This window comes from Oncorhynchus mykiss, chromosome 2 (assembly GCF_057628025.1).
Source record: "Oncorhynchus mykiss isolate SJ-2025 chromosome 2, ASM5762802v1, whole genome shotgun sequence".
NCBI classification, from domain to species: Eukaryota; Metazoa; Chordata; class Actinopteri; order Salmoniformes; family Salmonidae; genus Oncorhynchus; species Oncorhynchus mykiss.
This window is the reverse complement of record NC_143023.1, coordinates 77260282-77283000: the sequence shown is the minus strand read 5'-3', so window position 1 is coordinate 77283000 and position 22719 is coordinate 77260282. Positions and strand designations below refer to the sequence as shown.

Here is a 22719-nt window from a genome sequence, read left to right as displayed (position 1 = left end):
TGTTCGGCTGGTGCTGGCACTTGCGCAGATCAAATACACAAGCTGGACCTCTGATTAAGCTGTTTACATGTCCTAATAATTCAAAAGATTGCTCAGAAAATCAGGTATTTTAACTGGTGTAAGCTTACTTCAAATGTGACCTTATGCCAATTATGATAAACAGAGCAGGTTTAACTATTGCATACCTGGCCAACGTGCAATCATTGGAGAACAAACTGTATGATCTACGATTAAGACTATCCTACCAACGGGACATTAAAAACTGTAATATCTTATGTTCCACCGAGACTTGGCTGAATGATGACACGAATAATATAGAGCTGGCTAACTTCTCCGTGTTTCGGTAGGACAGAGCAGCTACGTCTGGTAAGACGAGGGTCGGGGGTGTGTGTCTATTTGCCAATAACTGCTGGTCCGCGGTGTCTAATATTAAAGAAGTCTTGAGGTATTGCTCGCTCCTAGAGGCGCTCCTAGTGGCCGGGGACTTTAATGCAGGCAAACTTAAATCCATTTGACCTAATTTCTACCAGAATGTCATGTGCAACCAGAGGAAAATAAACTCTAGACCACCTTTACTCCACACACAGAGACGCATACAAAGCTCACTCTCAGCCTCCATTTGGAAAATCGGACCATAATTCTATCCTCCTGATTCCTGCTTACAAGCAAAAACTAAATCAGTACAAGTACAAGTGACTCACTCAATACAGAAGTGGTCAGATGACGTGGATGCTACGCTACAGGACTGTTTTGCTAGCACAGACTGGAATATGTTCCGGGATTCATCCAATGGCATTGAGGAGTATACCACTTCAGTCATCGACTTTGTCAATAAGTGCATCAACGACTTCGTCCCCACAGTGACCGTACGTACATTTCCCAACCAGAAGCCATGGTCAGCGCTGCCGTTTCAAGGAGCGGGACACTAATCCGGACACTTATAAGAAATCACGCAATGCCCTGAGACGAAAAGCGTCAATACAGGACTAACATTGAATCTTCCATCCTCGGATGTGGCAGGGCTTGAAAACTATTACGGACTACAAAGGGAAACCCAGCCGCAAGCTGCCGAGTGATGCGAGCCTACCAGGCGAGCTAAATAACCTTTTATGCTCGCTTCCAGGCAAGCAACACTGAAGCGTGCATGTGAGCACCAGCTGTTCCGGACGACTGTGTGATCACGCTCTCCATAGCCGATGTGAGCAAGACCTTTAAACAGGTCAACATTCACAAAGCCCCTGGGCCAGACGGATTACCAGCATGTGTACTCAAAGCATGCATGGACAAACTGGCAAGTGTCTTCACTGACATTTTCAAACTCTCCCTGGCCGAGTCTGGAATACATACATTTTTCAAATAGACCACCATAGTCCCTGTGCCCAAGAAATCAAAGGTAAACTTCCTAAATGACTACCGACCGTAGCACTCACGGTGATAGCCATGAAGTGCTTTGAAAGGCTGGTCATGGCTCATATCAACACCATCATGCCAGAAACCCTAGACCAACTCCAATTTGCATACCGCCCCAACAGATCCACAGATGACGCAATCTCAATCGCACTGCCCTTTCCCAACTGGACAAAAGGAACACTTACGTGAGAATGCTGATCATTGACTACAGCTCAGTGTTCAACACCATAGTGCCAACAAAGCTAATCACTAAGATGAGGACCCTGGTACTAAACACCTCCCTCTGCAACTGGATCCTGGACTTCCTGACGGGCCGCCCCCAGGTGGTAAGGGTAGGCAACAACACATCTGCCATGCTGATCCTCAATACCGGGGTCTCTCAGGAGTGCGTGCTCAGTCCCCTCCTGTACTCCCTGTTCACCTACGACTGCGTGGCCAAGCACGACTCCAACACCATCATTAAGTGTTGGAGAGACCATCATTAAGTGTCGTCAGACACTGCCAGGTCTCTGACGACACAACAGTGGTAGGCCTGATCACCAACAACGATGAGACAGCCTATAGGGAGGAGGTCAGAGACCTGGCAGTGTGGTGCCAGTACAACAAACTCTCACTCAATGTGAGCAAGACAAAGGAGCTGATCGTGGACTATACGAAAAGGAGGGCTGAACAGGCCCAAATTAACAACAACGACAGGACTGAAGTGGAGTGGGTTGAGTGTTTCAAGTTCCTTGGTGTACACATCACCAAAAGACTATCATAGTCCAAACACCAAAACAGTTGTGGTGAGGGCACGACAACACCTTGTCCCCCTCAGGAGACTGAAAAGATTTGGCATGGGTCCCCAGATCCTCAAAAAGTTCTACAGCTGCACCATTGAGAGCATCGTGACCAGTTGCATCAACGCCAGGTATGGCAACTGCTCGGCATCTGACCGTAAGACGCTACAGAGGGTAATGCGTAAGGCCAGGTACATCACCGGGGCCAAGCTTCCTGATATCCAAAACCTATAGACTAGGCGGTGTCAGAGGAAGGCCCTAAAAATGGTCAACGACTCCAGTCACCCAAGTCATAGACTGTTCTCTCTGCTACCACACGGCAGCGATACCGGAGCATCAAGTCTAGGACCAAAAGCCTCCCCCCTTTTGTTTTCACACTGCTGCTACTCACTGTCTATTATCTATGCATAGTCACTTTACAAATGATCTCAACTAACCTGAACCCCTGCACATTGACATGGTACAGGCACCCCCTTTATATAGACTCGTTATTGGCATGTACATTTCTTGTGTTACTTTTTGTTTGATTGATTAGATTTTTTAAACGTTAGTTTATTTAGTAAATATTTTTTAAACTCTATTCCTTTAACTGCATTGTTGGTTAAGGGCTTGTAAGTAAGCATTTCACGGTAAGGTTGTATTCGGCGCATGTGACAAATACAATTTGATTTGATTTGATTTACTTGGCCTACTGCCATAATCAGTTTAATATCAAAATATTAGTGTGCATGTAAATGTACTCACAGACTACAAATGCAATCACTTTTACCAAAAGAAATCAGGGACAAGTGAGAATAGTACAAAGTCCAGAGGCTATTTAGAAAGACACAGTGGCTTTGTGTTTCTGTAATGTACAATAGCTGTAAAATATTGCATGCTAGCAGAAGAAAAGAGAGCCAACAGTTAAGAACCATTATTCAGTCTGTAGGTCTTCTCTACTGTGTACAGGGAGGAATCTTTCTAGCTAGCATGTGCTGAGGAGGGGAGAGGGAGAAGCGTCAGTGATAAGTCAATCTAGCAGAGAGAGAGCGCGAGAGAGAGAGAGAGAGAGAGAGAGAGAGAGAAATAGGGAGTTAGTCGATGTAGACCGCACAACTGATATATAGTCTCTGCGGCTGGCTCAATCTAACTATCCACCCAGATACATCTCTCTCTCTCTCTCTCTCTTTCTCTCTCTCTCTCAATTCAATTAAAATTTCAATTTGAGAGACTTTATTGACATGGGAAACTTATGTTTACATTGCCAAAGCAAGTGAAATAGATAATAAACAAATGTGCAATAAACAAAAATGAACAGTAAACATTACACTCACACAAGTTCCAAATGAATAAAGACATTACAAATGTCATATTATGTCTATATACAGTGTAGTAACGATGTGCAAATAGTTAAAGTACAAAAGGAAAAATAAATAAACACAAACATGGGTTGTATTTACAATGTTGTTTGTTCTTCACCATTTTCTTGTGCCAACGGGTCACACATTTTGCTGCTGTGATGGCACACTGTGGTATTTCACCCAATAGATATGGGAGTTTATCAAAATTGGATTTGTTTTTTGAATTCTTTGTGGGTCTATGAAATCTGAGGGAAATATGTGTCTCTAATATGGCCATACTGTCACACCCTGGCCATAGAGAGTCTTTTTATTCTCTATTTTGGTTAGGCCAGGGTGTGACTAGGGTGGGCATTCTGTCCTTTTTTCTATGTTTTGTATTTCTATGTCTTGGCCTGGTATGGTTCTCAATCAGGGACAGCTGTCTATCGTTGTCTGTGATTGAGAACCATACTTAGGTACCCTTTTCCCCCACCTGTTTTGTGGGAAGTTAACTTTGTAGTTGTTCAGGGCACAGAGCCCAAAGCTTCACGGTTGTTTTTTTTGTTCTTGTTTTTTTAGGCGTCATTTTTAAATAAAGTGAAAATGTATGTTTACCATGCTGCACCTTGGTCCAGTCCTTCAGCCAGCCATGACACATACATCTGGCAGGAAGTTAGGAAGTGGAGGTCAGTTTCCAGCTAATTGTGTGGGCAGTGTGCACATACCCTGTCTTCTCTTGAGAGCCATGTCTGCCTACGGCGATCTTTCTCAATAGCAAGGCTATGCTCACTGAGTCTGTACACAGTCAAAGCTTTCCTTGATTTTGGGTCAGTCACAATTGTCAGGTATTCTGCCGCTGTGTACTCTCTGTCTAGGGCCAAATGGCATTCTAGTTTGCTCAGTTTTTTTGTTAATTCTTTCCAATGTGTCAAGTAATTCCCTTTTTTGTTTTCTCATGATTTGGTTGGGTCTAATTGTGTTGCTGTCCTGGGGCTTTGTGGGGTCTGTTTGTAAACAGAGCCCCAGGAACAGCTTGCTTAGTCTTCTCCAGGTTCATCTCTCTGTAGGGGTGATGGCTTTATGGAATGTTTAGGAATCACTTCCTTTTAGGTGGTTGTAGAATTGACCCTCTCTTTTCTGGATTTGGATCATTAGTGGGTATCGGCCCAATTCTGTTCTGCATGCATTATTTGGTGTTTTACGTTGTACACAGTATATTTCTGCAGAAATCTGCATGCGGACTCTCAATTTGGTGTTTGTCCCATTTTGTGAATTCTTGATTGGTAAGTGGACCTCAGACCTCACAACCATAAAGGGCAATGGGTTCTATAACTGATTAAAGTATTCGTAGCCAGATCCTAATTGGTATGTTGAATTCTCTGTCTCTTTCTCTCTATAATTCATTTATCAAGACCACAAGCGAGAACATTAAATGAATGTACAATGAAATGACTATAATGACTATTAATCTCTTATTTTCACATTTTCTCTTAATTAACCACCCATGAATGAGTGATTTATAGTACATGTGATAAACACACAACACTTACTCATTTCATTCAAACACTGTATAAACCTTACTGCCAAAGTACTACTGTATCCTCAACACACAGTCATGATGCACCAACTCTAGTGGGTATATGAGTCCCTCTTTATACCACACTGTAAAACACAAACTGTGACAAGAGTCTGCAGTGTGTAGTCCATACATCTTGTTACATTTACATGGAGTTAGTTCTCAGGGAGTGACCTTTTCATGCACCACACTATACATTGTTAAAATAATACATGAGGTGTCGTATCGGATAGGAAGACTTCTGTTTATATACCACACAGAGGGTGTGTGCGTGTGTGAGTGAGAGAGAGAGAGAGAGAGATGGGTCAATATAAAAAGCAACCAAGCGATATATAGTATGTGATCATATCAGAAAACACAGCCAATGCATCTGATTATCAGAGCCATTATGTGTGTGTCATACACAAAGGTGATGAGGGCAGATTCATGGAGGAGGAACGTGTGCGTGCGTGCATGCGTGTGTTTGTATGGGAACAGCAGAGTGTGTTCAGCACGAGCCTTTCATTATTTATCTCTGTTTGTTAGTTAGTTCCCTTGCAGAACTTAAAATGGATGTCAGGAAATAGAGGGAGAAAGATAGAATTCAGCAGTTTCCCTGCAGCCTGGTTATTTATCAAGATAACAAACAGGAGAAGGATGTGCGTGTGTGTGATTGTGTGTGTGCGTGCCTATGTGCGTGTGTGTGTGTGTGCCCTGTGCTGGGTCTCAGAGAGGGGAATAAACAGTTTCAGAAAGAGGGGATGGACGGCTGCAGCTTGGATATGGATGCACAGAGACTAAAAAACATTTCTATGAAGAGGGATAGGTGACACACACACACACACACACATAAACACACAATGATATGGATGCACTATATGCCAAGGTGCAAAGCTAACAAGCTAGAGCTGGGGAGACACTGCAGAGAAGAGAGGCGAGGGAGGAGAAGAGGGGAATGAGGAGGAGACGTGTGTCAGCGTGTGTGTTTGAGGAGAGTACAAACATAGAAGAAAAGAGGAGAGAGGGAGGAGGATGAGGGTACACTGTCGGCTAAAGGAAGACCCTAAGGCTATGATAGTTCAGGGGAAATACAATGCACTAACTCACAACTAATCACTGCATCTTGCTTAATCAAGCTGTGAACACACATTCACTACCTGAAGACGACCGTGTCTCTGAGGTGACTCCCCCCTCCTCTTCAACTCACACCTCACGCAACACTCATGTACGCAGCACACACTGTACCGAAGACTAATTAAGATACATCTGAATAAAACAACTATATTTGGGCTCCGTACTCAAACAATTAGAAACATGGGAGGAGAGAGACACAGCATTGCACATTAACATCATTTGAAAGGAGAAGAGGGGCGATGTTAAAAAGCTTGGCTTATGGCATTGCTCTGAGATATTATGTATAATGTATATGCATGGATCTTACTGTCCAAGGAGACAAAGACAAATACTGCAATAATGAAGAAAAATACATACTGTATATACACACAGTCCCTCCTCACTTACACACACGTTGCTGTGTCTGTGTCCTCTAATAACCTGACCTGCCTGCTGGCAGCTTGGGAGGCACCACACACACACACACACACACATGCACACACACACACACACACACACCTGACGAGTAATATGCTCTATAGCTTAAGCCTGCTTCTAAAAATCGCCCTTTCTCCTTCCTCTCCCTCTCTCTCCTCTCTCCTTCTTCCATTCCCACCTCCCCTTTCCCCCAACCAGTGACCTCAGAATTCCTGACAGGCAAAAAATGCTGAAGTATGCAGGTGTCCTAATGTCACACACACACACACACACACACACACACACACACACGCACACACACACACACACACACACACACACACACACACTCCCACACATACACGCACACACACACACACACACACTGCTTTGTAATATTTCACAAATGTATGTTAACCCTGTCACTGCCACACAATTCCTTAGTGTACACTTAACACACACAGGGCAACTGTGACACTGATGTTGAATCTGTCCAGATTTTCATGGGGTTTTTACCAAAGTGGACGCACACTGTGTCTGTTGGTGTGTATGAGGACATGGTTTTACAGTGGTGACGAGTTGTCAGGCTGTGAGGGTGCTATCTCAGACTCAGTGCTATGTGAGGGTGCTATCTCAGACTCAGTGCTATGTGAGGGTGCTATCTCAGACTCAGTGCTATGTGAGGGTGCTATCTCAGACTCAGTGCTATGTGAGGGTGATACTTCACATTGACCAGGCCTTTAAGTAAGCTCTTCGATCCTACTGGAACAATAGTAAGGTCACTTTCTGGCTCCGCTCTCCCTATCTGCCTGCCTGCTTGACTACCTGTCTGTCTGGCTGCACCCACTGCCAGATCCCTTCATCCCTAATTATTTCCTTCCCTTAGTCCTCCCTCTTACCCTCCATTGCTCCTTCCACATTTCATCCTTCAATGCCTGCTTGTCTGTCATGATACTGAGGTTCCTCCTTCCCTGCCTCTCTCCCTCCGTCTGTCCCTCGGTCCCTCACTCTTCCCATACTCCCACCCGTCCATCTATCTGTCAATGTGATCCGTGGAGACAGGAGACTGAGACGTTGGTTCGAGGGTCAGCTGAGAGGTGAAAGGTCGTGACCCTATCCTATGAGCACTAGGGTGCGAGAGAGGGCATGTCACTTTCCAGCCAGTACTGTAAGACACCAGACAGAGAACTGCATCCTGTCACAGACACAAGCCACAGAGACAAAAGCCTGTCAAAAACATGCTGTAGCAATCCTCAAAGAATAGCTCATGTACAGTCACTGTCCATATTGAAATTCCTCATATATGTCTGCAAATTGAGATCTGAGGGTTTTATTAGGAGATTTGTGTTTTAGTGAATCACAATATATAGAGGGTGAAAGACGTCCTAACAAGAAAGATGTCCTCCTGAACTTAGCCTAGCTGTATGGCGCCTGTAGGGGAGAGTGGGGTAAGTTGAGCCATTGTTTACATTCAGCATCACTCCATCAAGGGAAATATAGTATTTTTTCGACCAAAAATATCTACATATATTTCAGGATGTTGTGTATCCCTGGAAATAAGCAGATTTTATGTAAACATTTTCAAAACATAGCTTCTCCAAAACAAGTGGTGACTTGGCACAACCCCAGGTATGGGGTAAGTTGAGCTGCGGGACAGAGTAAGTTAAGCCGCCTACAAATGTCTTTACTGAATGAAATATTACCACTAACTTTTTAAAACCATGTCTATCTCTATTTCCCAAACACAATTCAACATAATAATAATTTTAAACATGTTTTAACACCTACAACACCCTTTGTACTTATAAAAATACTTTTAACATAGGCCCTGTTGTTACCTCAAATCCCAGCAATAATGCCAGGCATTACACCTGGGAAGAAAACACTTTAATTTGCTCTACTTGCCATTGGCTCAACTTACCCCAAGGCAAACATTTGGACTATATCAGCCCAGACAGCTACAAGGATGCACTTTCATGTCAGGTTTAGGACCTCATATTGAAGCTTATTATCTACTTTTATGGACCTAACCTGCTTACCACTTTTTCCATGTGTTTTCATCCTTCACAGACTCCATGAAATGAAGACCTCTTCCTAAATATTTTGTCAAATTATTAATTTTGTGTATGGTTTCCTAGAAAGAAGGGTGGCTCAACTTACCCCACTCTCCCATACAGCTAGCCCTGGCTTCCAGCAAAACCAGAACACACAGACTGTCAACACACAGCTTCACCAGAGGTACAGAAAACAGAGGCCAGCCTATCGCCTGGACTAGCTCACTTTATAGAGACACATTCAGAGGGTTACATACTGTGGTAAAATCAGCTCAAATCGAAACAAATCAACAGAAAAGGTTCTGAGGTGAGGATGTGTGTTTCTATCACTGAAGATTGTAAACCATTTCTATAAAATCTCCAAATAAATCAGCAAATGTAACCCCTACTAAAATGTGCAAAATAATTTTGCAAAATAGTGAAACCATTTTACAAGAGAAACGGGCAATTATTTGGTAAATATTTTTTCAACAATCTTTATGGTCAATGATAATAATACAAAATGTAAATACTATTCATATGTACACTAAGTGTACAAAACATTAGGAACACCTTCCTAATATTGAGTTGAACCTCCTTTGCCCTCAGAACAGCCTCAATTCGTTGGGGCGTGGACTACAAGGTGTCCAAAGCATTCCACACGGATCAAATCCAATCATATGTTATTTGTCACATGCGCCGAATTCAACAGGTAGACCTTACAGTGAAATGCTTACTTACAAGCCCTTAACCAACAATGCTTTAATAAGTTCTAATAAAAAAACAAAAACAAGTGTTATGTAAGAAATATAAAAAATAAAAGGTAAAACATTATTAAACAGTAGCAATAAAATAAGAATAGCGAGGCTATATACAGTGGGTACCGGTACAGAGTCAATGTGCGGGGGCACAGGTTAGTCGAGGTAATTGAGGTAATATGTAAAGTTAAAGTGACTATGCATAGATTATAAACAGAGAGTTGCAGTGTAAAAGAGGGGTCTGGGTAGCCCTTTGATTAGCTGTTCAGAAGTCGTATGGCTTGGGGGTAGAAGCTGTTAAGAAGCCTTTTGGACCTAGACTTGGTGCTCCGGTACCACTTGCCATGCGATAGCAGAGAGAACAGTCTATGACTAGGGTGGTTGGAGTCTTTGACCATTTTTAGGGCCTTACTCTGACACCGCCTGGTATAGAGGTCCTGGATGGCAGGAAGCTTAGCCCCAGTGATGTACTGGGCCATACGCACTACCCTCTGTGATGCCTTGCGGTCGGAGGCCGAGCAGTTGCCATACTAGGCAGTGATGCTATCCGTCAGGATGCTCTCAATGGTGCCGCTGTAGAACCTTTTGAGGATCTGAGGACCCATGCCGAATCTTTTCAGTCTCCTGGTGTGAAATAGGCTTTGTCATGCCCTCCTCACGACTGTCTTGGTGTGTTTGGACCATGATAGTTTGTTGGTGATGTGGACACCAAGGAACTTGAAGCTCTCAACCTGCTTCAATACAGCCCCGTCGATGAGAATGGGGGCTTGCTCGGTCCTCCTTTTCCTGTAGTCCACAATCATCTCCTTTGTCTTGAACACGTTGAGGGAGAGGTTGTTGTTCCGGCACCACACTGCCAGGTCTCTGACTTCCTCCCTATAGGCTGTCTCATCTTGGTCGTTGATCAGGCCTACTACCACCATTGTGTCATAGGCAAACTTGATGATGTTGTTGGAGTCGTGCCTGGCCATGCAGTCATGAGTGAACAGGGAGTACAGGAGGGGACTGAGCACGCACCCCTGAGGGCCCCTGTGTTGAGGATCAGCGTCTCGGATGTGTTGTTCCCTACCCTTACCACCTTGGGGCTGCACGTCAGGAAGTCCAGGATCCAGTTGCAGAGGGAGGTGTTTAGTTGTTGATCTGTGGATCTGTTGGGGTGAGTATGCAAATTGGAGTGGGTATAGGGTTTCTGGGATAATGGTGTTGATGTGAGCCATGACCGGCCTTTCAAAGCACTTCATGGCTACAGACGTGAGTGCCATGGGTCGGTAGTCATTTAGGCAGGTTACCTTAGTCATGCTGGCCCATGTTGACTCCAATGCTTCCCACAGTTGTGTCAAATTGGCTGGTGGACCATTCTTGATACACATGGGAAACTGTTGAGTGGGAAAAACCCAGCAGCGTTTCAGTTCTTGACATACTCAAACCAGTGAATATTTTGTCTTGCCCATTGTGCTTCTGAATGGCACACATACACATGTCTCAAGGCTTCAAAATCCTTCTGTAACCTGTCTCCTCCCCTTCATCTACACTGATTGAAGTGGATTTAATAAGTGACATCAATAAGGGATCATAGCTCTGTCATGAAAAGAGCAGGTCTTCATAATGTTTTGTACACTCAGTGTATATCCTTCAGTATAATTGTACAATTGAACATAAAATGCAAAATACCTGTATTTGTTTAACAAGTATTACAAATAGCAACAATAAACAAACAATAAAAAACTATGGTGAGCAGTGAACTGAAGAGGAAAAAGAATGAGATGGCTGACGTTACCTTAGACTCCAGGTCAAGGGTCATGTGCAGGGTTCAGGGGTCACTATCACAGATGGAGGAACTTTCTCGACGTCCTGAGGATAGTGATAATAAACGGAAGGATTAAAACACAGTAAAAAGGGCAGAACATTGTTTCACTAAAACATGCACTGAACTTCTGTAAAAGGGAGAGGAAGGTGAATAAGGGAAAGAAAGAGAAAAATAGAGATAGAGAGAAAGGGAGAGAGCAGGATGGGAACAACCCACAACCTGAACACTTCAAATCAAATCAAATCACATTTTATTTGTCATATACACATGGTTAGCAGATGTAAATGCTAGTGTAGTGAAATGCTTGCGCTTCTAGTTCCGACAATGCAGTAATAACCAACGAGTAATCTAACCTAACGATTCCACAACTACTACTTTATACACACAAGTGTAAAGGGATAAAGAATATGTACATGAAGATATATGAATGAGTGATGGTACAGAACGGCATAGGCAAGATGCAGTAGATGGTATAGAGTACAGTATATACATATGAGATGAGTAATGTAGCGATGAGTAATGTAGCGTATGTAAATGTAAGTGGCATAGTTCAAAGTGGCTAGTGATACATGTATTACATAAAGATGGCAAGATGCAGTAGATGATATAGAGTACAGTATATACATATACATATGAGATGGGTAATGTAGGGTACATGAACATTATATTAAGTGGCATTGTTTAAAGTGGCTAGTGATACATTTTTTACATCAATTTCCATTATTAAAGTGGCTGGAGTTGAGTCAGTATGTTGGCAGCAGCCACTCAATGTTAGTGGTGGCTGTTTAACAGTCTGATGGCCTTGAGATAGAAGCTGTTTTTCAGCCTCTCACTCTATTGACTAGAGGTGCAGTAGCCTACTGAGTCCTGTTATTTGGTAATGTGTGCTGATCAGTGTGAAGCTGACCAGAGCCGTAGAAACTAATGTTTATTTTCAGATCTCGGGCAGATGAATAAGCCATAGGTAGATATAATCAAGAACAAAATGTGAACAAACATGTGCATGCACACACTGGTGTGGGATATGCCTGCTGGCAGCATTTCAAGGAAACACAAACACACAGAGAAGGCTAGGACATGGCACAAGTGTGTGAGGTCAGGGTCTTTCCCAGGTACAGATAAAGGAGAGAGTAGGAGAGGAGAAAGGAGGAGAGAGACGGAAGAAGAGCTGTACAACACCGAGTCACATTGTCTGGCTGGAGATCAATGTCTGTTAGACTGGCTCAGAGAGAGAGAGAGAGAGAGAGAGAGAGAGGGAAGAGACCTAATTTTCAAGGCTTTATTTAGTTTTAGTTGTATACTTAAGCAATAATGCCCAAGGTGGTGTGGTGTATGGACAATATACCACGGCTAAGGGCTGTTCTTACGCACAACGCAACACAGAGTGCCTGGATAAAGCCCTTAGCTGTGGTATATTGGCTATATATCACGAACTCCAGAGGTGCCTTATTGCTGTTATAAACTGGTTACCAATGTAAAAATACATGTTTTGTCATACCCTTGGTATACGGTCTGATATACCACGGCTGTCAGCCAATCAGCATGCAGGTCTCACACCACTCAGTTTCTAAAAACATTTTTTTTTATATTATTTAGTTTCAGTTTCAGTGTTAGAAAAGCATGCATGGGAGGCAAGGAGCCATTTGGGTTGTTCAGTTTTCTGTGTTTTTCGGGATGTCACGCAGTAATACATAAGGTACTGGGTCAGGTCATAGGTTAGGTTAGCCCTTCTCAAGACTCCAATGCGACAATGGAGTCATTCCATGTCCAATTTGATTAGCTGAGGTGATTTTGGTGAAGTGTGAAATGCTCTATCTAGAAGCAATTGATCAGTGATTGCGATACGGTTTTGGAAACCTTGAACATTCAACTTAATTATGATCCAAAAATAGCTTTACAATTACAAAATATACGCTGTTTTACCACAGATTTCCACTGAGATTGTTGGTGTAATACAGCTTCCAGCCAACAGGTTTATTTGGTTCCTTTCCAAGTTCCCATTAGCTCAGGAAGTGCAACGTAAAACACCTCTGTGGGAATCTGCATTAAAACGGTGCACAGTAAATTAATATTTTGGATTTGTAAAATCATTTTGGTTTGATATGAAAGTAGCATTTCCAAAAGCGTCTTGCACACAGTGATTATTAGCAGTTCAACAGAGCATAGGGACAGCTGTACACATTAACCCCACTGTGGTCAATTATCTAAATGAGAACCCTACTGTATGTCTGTATGGCCTTAGGTTCTCCAGAGCTAAGATTAAGCTCGGTTAGGTTTAAATTATAAAGTCAATCTCAATGTGACTTGGTGGAAGGAAACTCTCTCTCGTCCAGGTTTACACCAATGAAATACTATCTAACTTAAGTAGTACATGCAAGAAGAATCAAGTTAGCTAGCTAGCCGTTTCCTTCCCTTGTTAGCTAGTGATAACTGGCGATGGTGATGCACAAACTAGGCTTTTTTGAAAAATCACCATCTCCTGGCTGCATTAACCCGACAGATTTAGTATCTTGAAAACCCATTCCAACAGCTTGTTCCTAGAGTTTAGGACAAAACTAAAAATGAACATAATTCATGATAGTTTTTATTTATTTTTGTTCGTTTTGGAGTCAAAGTTAATAGTTTCAGTATAGTTTACGTTTTTTGAACAGGTTTATTAATTATTTTATTTCAGTTTACTAAATAGTTTTTTCATGATTTGTTTTAGTTTACTATAATAACCTTGGCACACACACACACACATGCACAAACCCACACACACGCACACGTAGGTACATAAATGTGGTTGATTTAAATCCCTTTAAGTCTAAATGTTTATCGTGACGCAGGGAGAGATGCAGATGGAAAGTGAGTGGAAGAAATTAAAATAGTTCACTCTTTTGAATGTGAATATGTGTTTAACCTTTGGGGTGCTGTGTCAGGGCAAGCTTGGATGTGTGTGTCTATGTGTTAATAATAGCATAAATGATTTAAACAGAAGCATACAGAAATTATTGCAGCAAAAATAACCTAAATGAGGAGGGGGATTCAACTTTTGCTCTGTTACTGTTACGTAAAGCAAGACCATGAATATGCAAGCAGAGGAATTTAGCTTGAAAAACTGGTCGTTTAGGTGATCTCAGATTTCGCCATAACAATGCGTATATTAAATTCAATGCGTTGTAATAAAGGGAGAAAGTGATCTGCTCATACATATTGTCTACACTGAACACGAAATAGATAAACAGACTGGATTAATGGATGCCTGTATAGACTCTCATCGCAAGGTCAAATAAAAGACACAATGCTGGATATTGACGTCCTAACACACGCACTTAGTCACACACAAGCACATGCGCGTCTACTTACACGCACACACACACACATACACAAAATACACAGACATCCCTTCTGCCATTAATAAAGGCATTAAAGTGAAGTACATAATAATGATTCAAATGTCAATAAGAATAAGTTTCAAAGTGATTTCCCATTGTTGACCTCAGAGAGAAAGTCCAATATTATGACAGGAAACAACTGCATTATCTGTAATAATCCAATCATTGGGCATGGTAGAAAGGATTGCAGTTCACGAGTCAATAAGGTGGGACAGAGAATGGAATTACACTTCATGCTGATTAAATTAATCCTAATATAATCCTAGCAAACCCGGGAACATTTCAAGAACATTAGCTAAGATTCCCATTAAGTTCTAGTTAGTGTTTTATGTTACATTTGGATGTTGTCCTAACTAACATTTTCCCAGCAAACCAGAATTAGTTCTGTGAAAGTTCCCAGAACATTCGTTAGGTTGCGGCAAATGTTCTCATAACACAAAAACTACCCAGTCGTGTTGATAATAATACAATGTTAACATAAAACATTCGCCTGATGTTGCAAGAATGTTGCCAGAACACATTTCATCTGTTCTTTAAAGTTGCCCAGAATGTTTCATTAGGTTGTGGAAACAGTCTGGTGGGAACATTGTGAGGACATCACAAAAGATGAACTGTACAGTTCTGCTGGTGATTATACAATGTTCTTTTAGGTTGCAAAAAACATTCACCTAATGTTACAAGAATGTTCCCAGAACACATTTTTATTTTCTTTAAAAGTTCTTAAAACATTTATTTAGGTTGTGGGGACATTGTGGGGACATAACTACAGATAGGTTCCCAAAACAATACAATTGTCCAGTTGTGCTCCCTGATGTTTGTATCAGGGTGCACAAAACATTCCTTTGATGCTGCAAGAATGTTGACGAAACAGCATTTCTGAGGTCTTTAAAGGTTCACAGAACATTTAATTAGGTTGTAGGAAACGTGTGGGTACATTACAAGAGACAGGTTTCCAAAGCACAAAATATGCTCAGTTGTGATGACATTCATACAACGTTCAAGTTAGCTTGTGCAGGACATTTCTTTATGTTGTAAAAAAATTGACAGAACATCGGGTTCTTTAAAGGTTCCCAGAATATTTCATTAATTTATGGATGTTGTCTGGGATGTTGCAATAATATTATTGTGATATTCACATATTTTACCTGAGGTTGCACAGAACATTCCCACAAAGTTGCAAAATATTCCACAATTTCCAATTAAATCACACACACGCACTCACACTCGCATTCGCACACACACACACACACACACACACACACACACACACACACACACACACACACACACACACACACACACACACACACACACACACACACTGACTTCAATAGACAAACAAAACACAGACTCTGCTATAGGGGCTTAGCACCAAGTTCGCACCTTGCGAATACACTGAGTGTACAAAACATTAGGAACACTTTCCTAATATTGAGTTGCACTCCTTTTTGCCTTTGGAACAGCCTAAATTTGCCTGGCCATGAATTCTACAAGGTGACGAAAACATTCCACAGGGATGCTGGCCCCTGATGACTCCAATGCTTCCCACATTTGTGTCAAATTAGGTGGATATCCTTTGGATGGTGGACCATTCTTGATACACATGGGTAACTGTTGAATGTGAAAAACCCAGCACCGCTGCAGTTCTTGACACACTTAAACCGGTGCGCCTGGCACCTATTACCAAACCCATTCAAAGGCATCTTTTGTCTTTGTCTTTCCCATTCACCATCTGAATGGCACACATACACAATTCATGTCTCAATCCAGCCAACTTGAGACAAGGGCAGCAGGGTAGCCTAGTGGTTAGAGCATTGGACTAGTAAGGTTGCAAGTTCAAACCCCCGAGCTGACAAGGTACAAATCTGTCATTCTGCCCCTGAACAGTCAGTTAACCCACTGTTCCTAGGCCGTCGTTGAAAATAAGAAATTGTTCTTAACTGACTTGCCTAGATAAATAAAACAATTGGTGTCAACATGGGACACGTTGTAGACCATGCCGTGTCCATGCCCTGATGAATTGAGGCTGTTCTGAGGGTAAAATATTAGGAAGGTGTTCCGAAATCTCATTGTATATTTTTTATATTAAAAATATATGTTCGTGTGTAAATGTTTACCAGCCCACCCAACTCAACAATGGTCCAGCCCATCTGGCATTTGCCGGAATTGCCAGATGGCCAATCCGCCCCTGGAAACAGACACGCTAGATTCTCCCTTTTAAAAAACTGACCTGTGCAGCTGTAACATTGTCAGGCACGTGCACAGATAAGGCTCTATCTGTGCAGAGCACACGTCCCTTTGCCATTCCAGTATTGAAAGTGGAGGTATAATTTATTTTTGTACATTTGTTGTCATTGTTGTTCGGAACCCACTGCCCGCAAGTCGTCTTCAAGTTCGCCACCCCCACCCTGTCCCTTGGTTGCTCCTTTTGATCTTGCCCTGTACGGAGCTCGCTCGCGAGTCGCGCCCAGTTGCATCTTTTTCAAGTCTGCCCTGTATGAAGATTTCAAGCTCCGGGTCACATGCATGGCTTGAGAGATGCGATTACCGGCCTAGTGTGTGTAGCTAGATACCTAGTTTAAATATTATCAGTACTGCCACAGCAGCATACCATTGATTAACACTTGATAACACTTGATTTAGCCTCCATCATCATCAATATTTGGTCTGCTTGGCTGATACGTGCAGCAGAGAGAGACAGAACGACAGAGAGGTAAATTACAATCAGTAAAAGAAATTGAGCTAGCTAACTAGCAGATTTACATCAATCATCAGCATCATACCCTCTTTTCCCCATGTCAATCATGTCTTTAGGAGGCACTGTAACTAAACTGAATAAAAATATTAACGCAACATGCAACAATTTATAAGATTTTACTGAGTTACAGTTCATATTTGGAAATCATACAATTGAAATAAATAAATTAGACCCTAATTAATGGATTTCATATGGCTGGGAATACCAATATGCATCTGTTGGTCACAGATACCTTTAAAAAAGGCAGCGTGACACATCTCCTTCTCATAGAGTTGATCAGGTTGTTGATTGTGGAATGTTGTCTCACTCATCTTCGATGGCTTTTGAAGTTGCTGGATATTGGCGGCAACTGGAACATGCTGTCATACACATAGATCCAGAGCATCCCAAACATGCTCAGTGGGTGACATGTTTGGTGATTATGCAGGCCAACTGGGACATTTTCAGCTTTGTTTCAGAGCATTCAATTATCTGGCAACAGCTCTGGTTACATTCCTGCAGTCAGCATGCCTATTGTATTCTCCCTCAAAACATCTGTGAGACATCTGTGGTATTGTGTTGTGTGACAAAACTGCACATTTTAGAGAGGCCTTTTACTGTCCCCAGCACAAGGTGCACCTGTGTAATGAGCATGCTGTTTAATCAGTTTATATATATGCTACACCTGTCAGGTGGATGGATTATCTTGTCAAAGCAGAAATGCTCACTAACAGGCATGTAAACAATTTTGTGGACAACATTTGAGAGAAATAAGCTTTTTGTGCAAATGGAAAATTTCAGAGATATTTTATTTCATCTCATGAAACATGGGATCAACACTTGACATGTTGCATAGGCCTATACTAAATTTGTTTTCTTCATGTTAGCTACAGAAGCATTTGGTATGTTATGAATTTCGAGATATTAATCATGAAAGTATTTATTTTTCAAGAGGGGGCTTTTTTCCATTTACCTCATTTGGTAGTATACTTCAAATTCCAATATCGAAAGTAGAAATAGAAGACTGGTCATGGGGCGGCAGGTAACCTAGCGGTTAAGCGCGAGGGAACAATAACCGAAACGTCACTTGTTCGAATCCCCAACTAGCTCGCGATCACGGCTGACCTGGCTGGAAAATGAGCAAGATGAGCAAGGCATTTGATCCCAATTACTCATCTGGATAAGAGCTTCTGCTAAATGTCATGAAATGGAACAAACCAATTCGAGGGGACCGTCCGGCACCACCAGTTCCCTTTTCTACACTGCCGTAATATGTACACCATAAGCAAACAGTGAGCGATTTGTATTCGTCAAAATAGGATTTCAGAAAAAAATGACATGTTAAACTTAGTTCTAGGCTAACCTCTGCGCATCAAGTAGGCTAGACTAATTCCCTTTCAATTGACCTGAGGCAAATAGGGTCCGTTTTTATTGAACTAAATAAAATATGCCAGTTATCTCCATGCCATATTTAGAATTAAACTTTTGAGTTGAATGGTTCAGAGTCGAGTTTTTAGACTGCTACCGAGCACAGAGCAAAAGTGTGCTCCAAAATAATGATTAACAAAAGTGGACCGGTAGTGGAAATTTTAAATTTGAATGTTGTATTTCTCTTGAGAAAGCAAGCAACAGGTGAAATTATTTCTGCACAACACAGCGGAAGATGCACAACATAGAAGAAGAGATAAACCCAACACGTTATTAGGCCTACAGCTTCTAGAACATCATAAAGCGAATGTAGGCCTTTCTAAACCACAAACATTTGTTTTGCTTTAGGCCTATATTGTCCTCCTAAGATGTGGGTACAGTATAGCCTACAGCAGAGCGGGAGGCAAAACATCTAGGCATACTGAGATTACAAGACAGGTCTAAAACCAAAACACAGAAATTAGACCTATTTCCGAAAGATATTATGAATTTAATTTTACCCCGAGAATTAGGCCTAATTTAGCCTTATCCACGACAATATTAGGCTAATAAAACCGGTGATAAGTCAGCATTGCAATAATTTGAACATGCATGAATAATAAAAATAACATAAATTAAAGCTAAGTTTCCATTCATAAACATTTATTGATGAATGGTGGAAATGTAGATATTCCATTTTAAACATGTAGCTCAAGATAATGGTCGCGGACTGTGTTGTCCAAACAATATGTGGTGACATTTTATAGAATGTTATTGAACATTACATTAATATTTTCCAATTTTAGTTCCCAATCGTTTTCTGATCGGTTAAAACCCACGGCGTTGCGGGTAACATGCGTGCAATAGTTCCCACACTTCCATAACATTCATAGAAGGACACCTTCAGATGAAGGAATTTCTCCTCCTCGAATTGGTGAATCGTGATAACACTTTTGATAAAGTCAAACTGAAGCCACCTGAATTAAGAGCATGCATATATCAAAGACAAGACAAGAAAATAAGAAAGAAAACCATTTAGTGCATTTGGACATAACTGATATAAAAGTAGGCTTATATTTAATCAAAATATTCTTACAATATTCAAAAAATAAAAAGCAACCTATTGTGTGACAAGATAACATGATATTGTCTGAATATTTACTGAATTAAAATGTGCCCTTTTGAATTAGAAAGGAATCCACAGGAATCCTGAAGTACAAAATGCCATCAGATTTAAAAATATAGTGAGCTACACACAATGAAAGCCAAACGGTTTAGAACACAACGCACTCCATTCCAGAGACGATATAATTCCAAATGTCCTGTCTGTCTTTCTCCAGACATACTGTATAAGCCAAGCCTGACAAGTGAAAGGTGATGCGTCAGCAGGTTTGTGTGTATCGAGAATGATGCTCGATGTCAGACGGTACGGCGAGACGTGAGGAGAGGAGGAGAGGTGAGTCGAGGAGACGGATGGATGATGAAGTCCCTCAAACATTTCGGCCCAAATCACCAAAAAAGTGATGAGTTCAAACTATAAAATGTATAAAACGGGTTCGACGAAATCTTCACAACATCTCCCACACGGTTGTCTTAGGATAGGCTATAACCCTAACCCTAACCCCCCAATTCAACCCTAGACCTCGAAGCCAGTTCCACTGCCCTTTTCATTGTTTCTCTCTAATCGTCTCTAATTTAGACCTGGGACGCCAGGTGGGTGCAATTAATTATCAGGTAGAATAGAAAACCAGCAAGTTTACGGACCTAGTGTAAGAGTGGAATTAAATACCCCTGGTGTACGCCATAGGCTACTGTTTGAATGCTCAAAACATGAACAACATTGATAATACGAGAATGTGGCAAATTATACAAGAAGACAGGCTGAAACATCTAAATATTGAAGTTACCTTTTTTTCAGTTCAATTTGACTACATTTACTGTAGGCCCTAAATGAAAGCCTATTGAGAAAGGTTTGGATGCACAGATACTTAATGATTATTGTACACTTTTGAGGGAGATGTCAAACGAAACAAACCTCACACATGTTTTCTTTTTACTTCTTAAAATAGCTACAAAATAACGACGGTAAAACAATTAAGATGCATAGAGGATATTTAACTACCTAACCCCGTTTTCATAAAATATCGCAACAAAATATAAAAACAAAATAAAAGGTGTAATTTGTATCTTTGCCACGCCACAACTTTACGCACAGAAACTTTACACATCTGACTAAATGTAAGACAATTTATTTTCCTCTTTTAAATTGTTTTACTATTTTTGACGCCGTAAAACTCACATGAAAAACTCTGGGGACGAGGGGGTGTTGTCGGATCCGTTTTCCCTGCAGCCGTTGGTTATGAGCTTCTCGTACTTGTCCTTGTATGCGTCCCGCTCCCTGGCCAGCCGCGATATCTCCGCCTTGAGGTGGTCCACCTGCTGGATCAGCTGCGTCTTCTCGCCCTCCAGAACATGTCTCTGCTGGACCCGCTTGTAGCGGCAGGACTGGGCATAGCCTCTGTTCTTTAGGGTCCTCCTCTTCTGTTTCAGTCGGATCACCTCCTCCTTGCTGACCCCGCGCAGTTGTCGGTTCAGCTCCCGTACTGACATGCTCACCAGCTGGTCGTCCGAAAACCGGTCGTCCAGGTCCAGGTGTCCTATGTGCTGGTGGCTGCCTGCCGAACTGGCGTTGGACGGGACCCCTGTGGAGGGGTGGTGTCCCCCGGCGTGGTGGTGGTGGTGATGGTGGTGTGGACCTCCGTTCTGCGCTGCCGCTGCAGCGATAACAGCGGATACCACAGCGGCTGCTGAGCCCATCTCCTCCCCGGCCATGCCGCCTCCTGCCCCGGCCACCCCCGCGAACTGCTGCCCTCTAGCATAGCCATCGAAGGACTGGAGATGGTGACTGCTGCTGATCAGCGCCTCTACCGCGTCTTCGGGGCTGAAGCCCAGCGCTTCGGGATTCAGCTGCTGTTGGTAGCCGCTCATCCAGTAGAAATCCTCCAGGTGAGCTTTCTGCTCGCTCCCGGAGCCCGGGCTGGGCGCCGAAAAGCTTGGGGAAGGGGGAACCGAGCTGCAAGGCGTGCTCATCGGGGTGGAAGACAAGGATCCCCCGGCGATCAGGCGGCTGCACTGGCTGATGCTGCGATCCGGCTCCACCGGCTCCTTTTTCACTTCAAACTTCATCAGATCGAAGTCATTAACATATTCCATGGCCAGGGGACTGGTGGGCAGGTCGGAGTTGCTCATTGCCAGTTCTGATGCCATCCTGCTGCTGCTGAAAGCAGTCCTCCAAAGGGGCTGAGCAGCACCTGTCAAAGCGGGCTGCTGTGACATGCACTGAGCCAGCTTGATTTCTTTATTTATTTTATCTTCCAGAAAATGGAGAGAAAAAACACAAGGTTTCTAGCCTAATTGCGCAGCGCACGTTTTTTTTGTTATTTTTTTCTCTCTTTTTATGCAGTCTCTGCACAGACGCACCAGAGCAGCGCGTGCGTCTCACTCTCCTCCGTTTTCTCCCTCTCTTTCTCCTTGTCTGAGCGCAGTTCTGTGTGTTTCTAACATTTAACACTTCATGCCTTATTTTAGGATTAGTGCGCCAAATTGAAGGAGGTTCACGTGCCGTGTCACAGGCAAATTCATGCCTTGTAGAGAAGGAAAGAAAAACAACTCCACCCCAGGCTTGACGGAGAGAGTGTTTTTTTAAAAGCCATCAATCCCTGCAGACGAGTTCAAACGCCTTGCTGAATTTTATAGGCGTCCTAACATCAGGGCTCTGGGCTCAAATATTAAATTTGTACTCACAGCCAATGAGCTATCTCGCTTTGAGGGATAATTAGCATAATAGGCATAATAGTAGAAAATCCAACATTTTGGAAACTCTGGGAGCCCTCTCTAGAATGCAGAATAAAGACAGTAAAAACAAAACAAAGAAACACCACTTAGCCTATTGGTTATAACGACTTTCAATGAATGGTAAACATGTTCATCCCATTTCTTTGAATAAA

The 22719-nt window shown here is 42.4% G+C and overlaps 1 protein-coding gene across 1 annotated transcript in view; it reads right to left on the bottom strand.

Moving 5' to 3' along the window:
- Positions 1–22481, bottom strand: part of LOC110496661 (transcription factor Maf) — a 75128-nt gene extending 52647 nt beyond the window's left edge. The window contains exons 1-2 of the mRNA XM_021572682.3: positions 21012–22481; positions 11162–11235 (exon numbers count right to left, since the gene is read on the bottom strand). Of these exons, the coding sequence (XP_021428357.1) occupies positions 11208–11235; positions 21012–22048 (1065 nt within the window). The 5' untranslated portion in view covers positions 22049–22481 and the 3' untranslated portion in view covers positions 11162–11207. The remainder of the gene's footprint in view (positions 1–11161; positions 11236–21011) is intronic.
- Between the last annotated feature and the right edge of the window lie 238 nt (positions 22482–22719).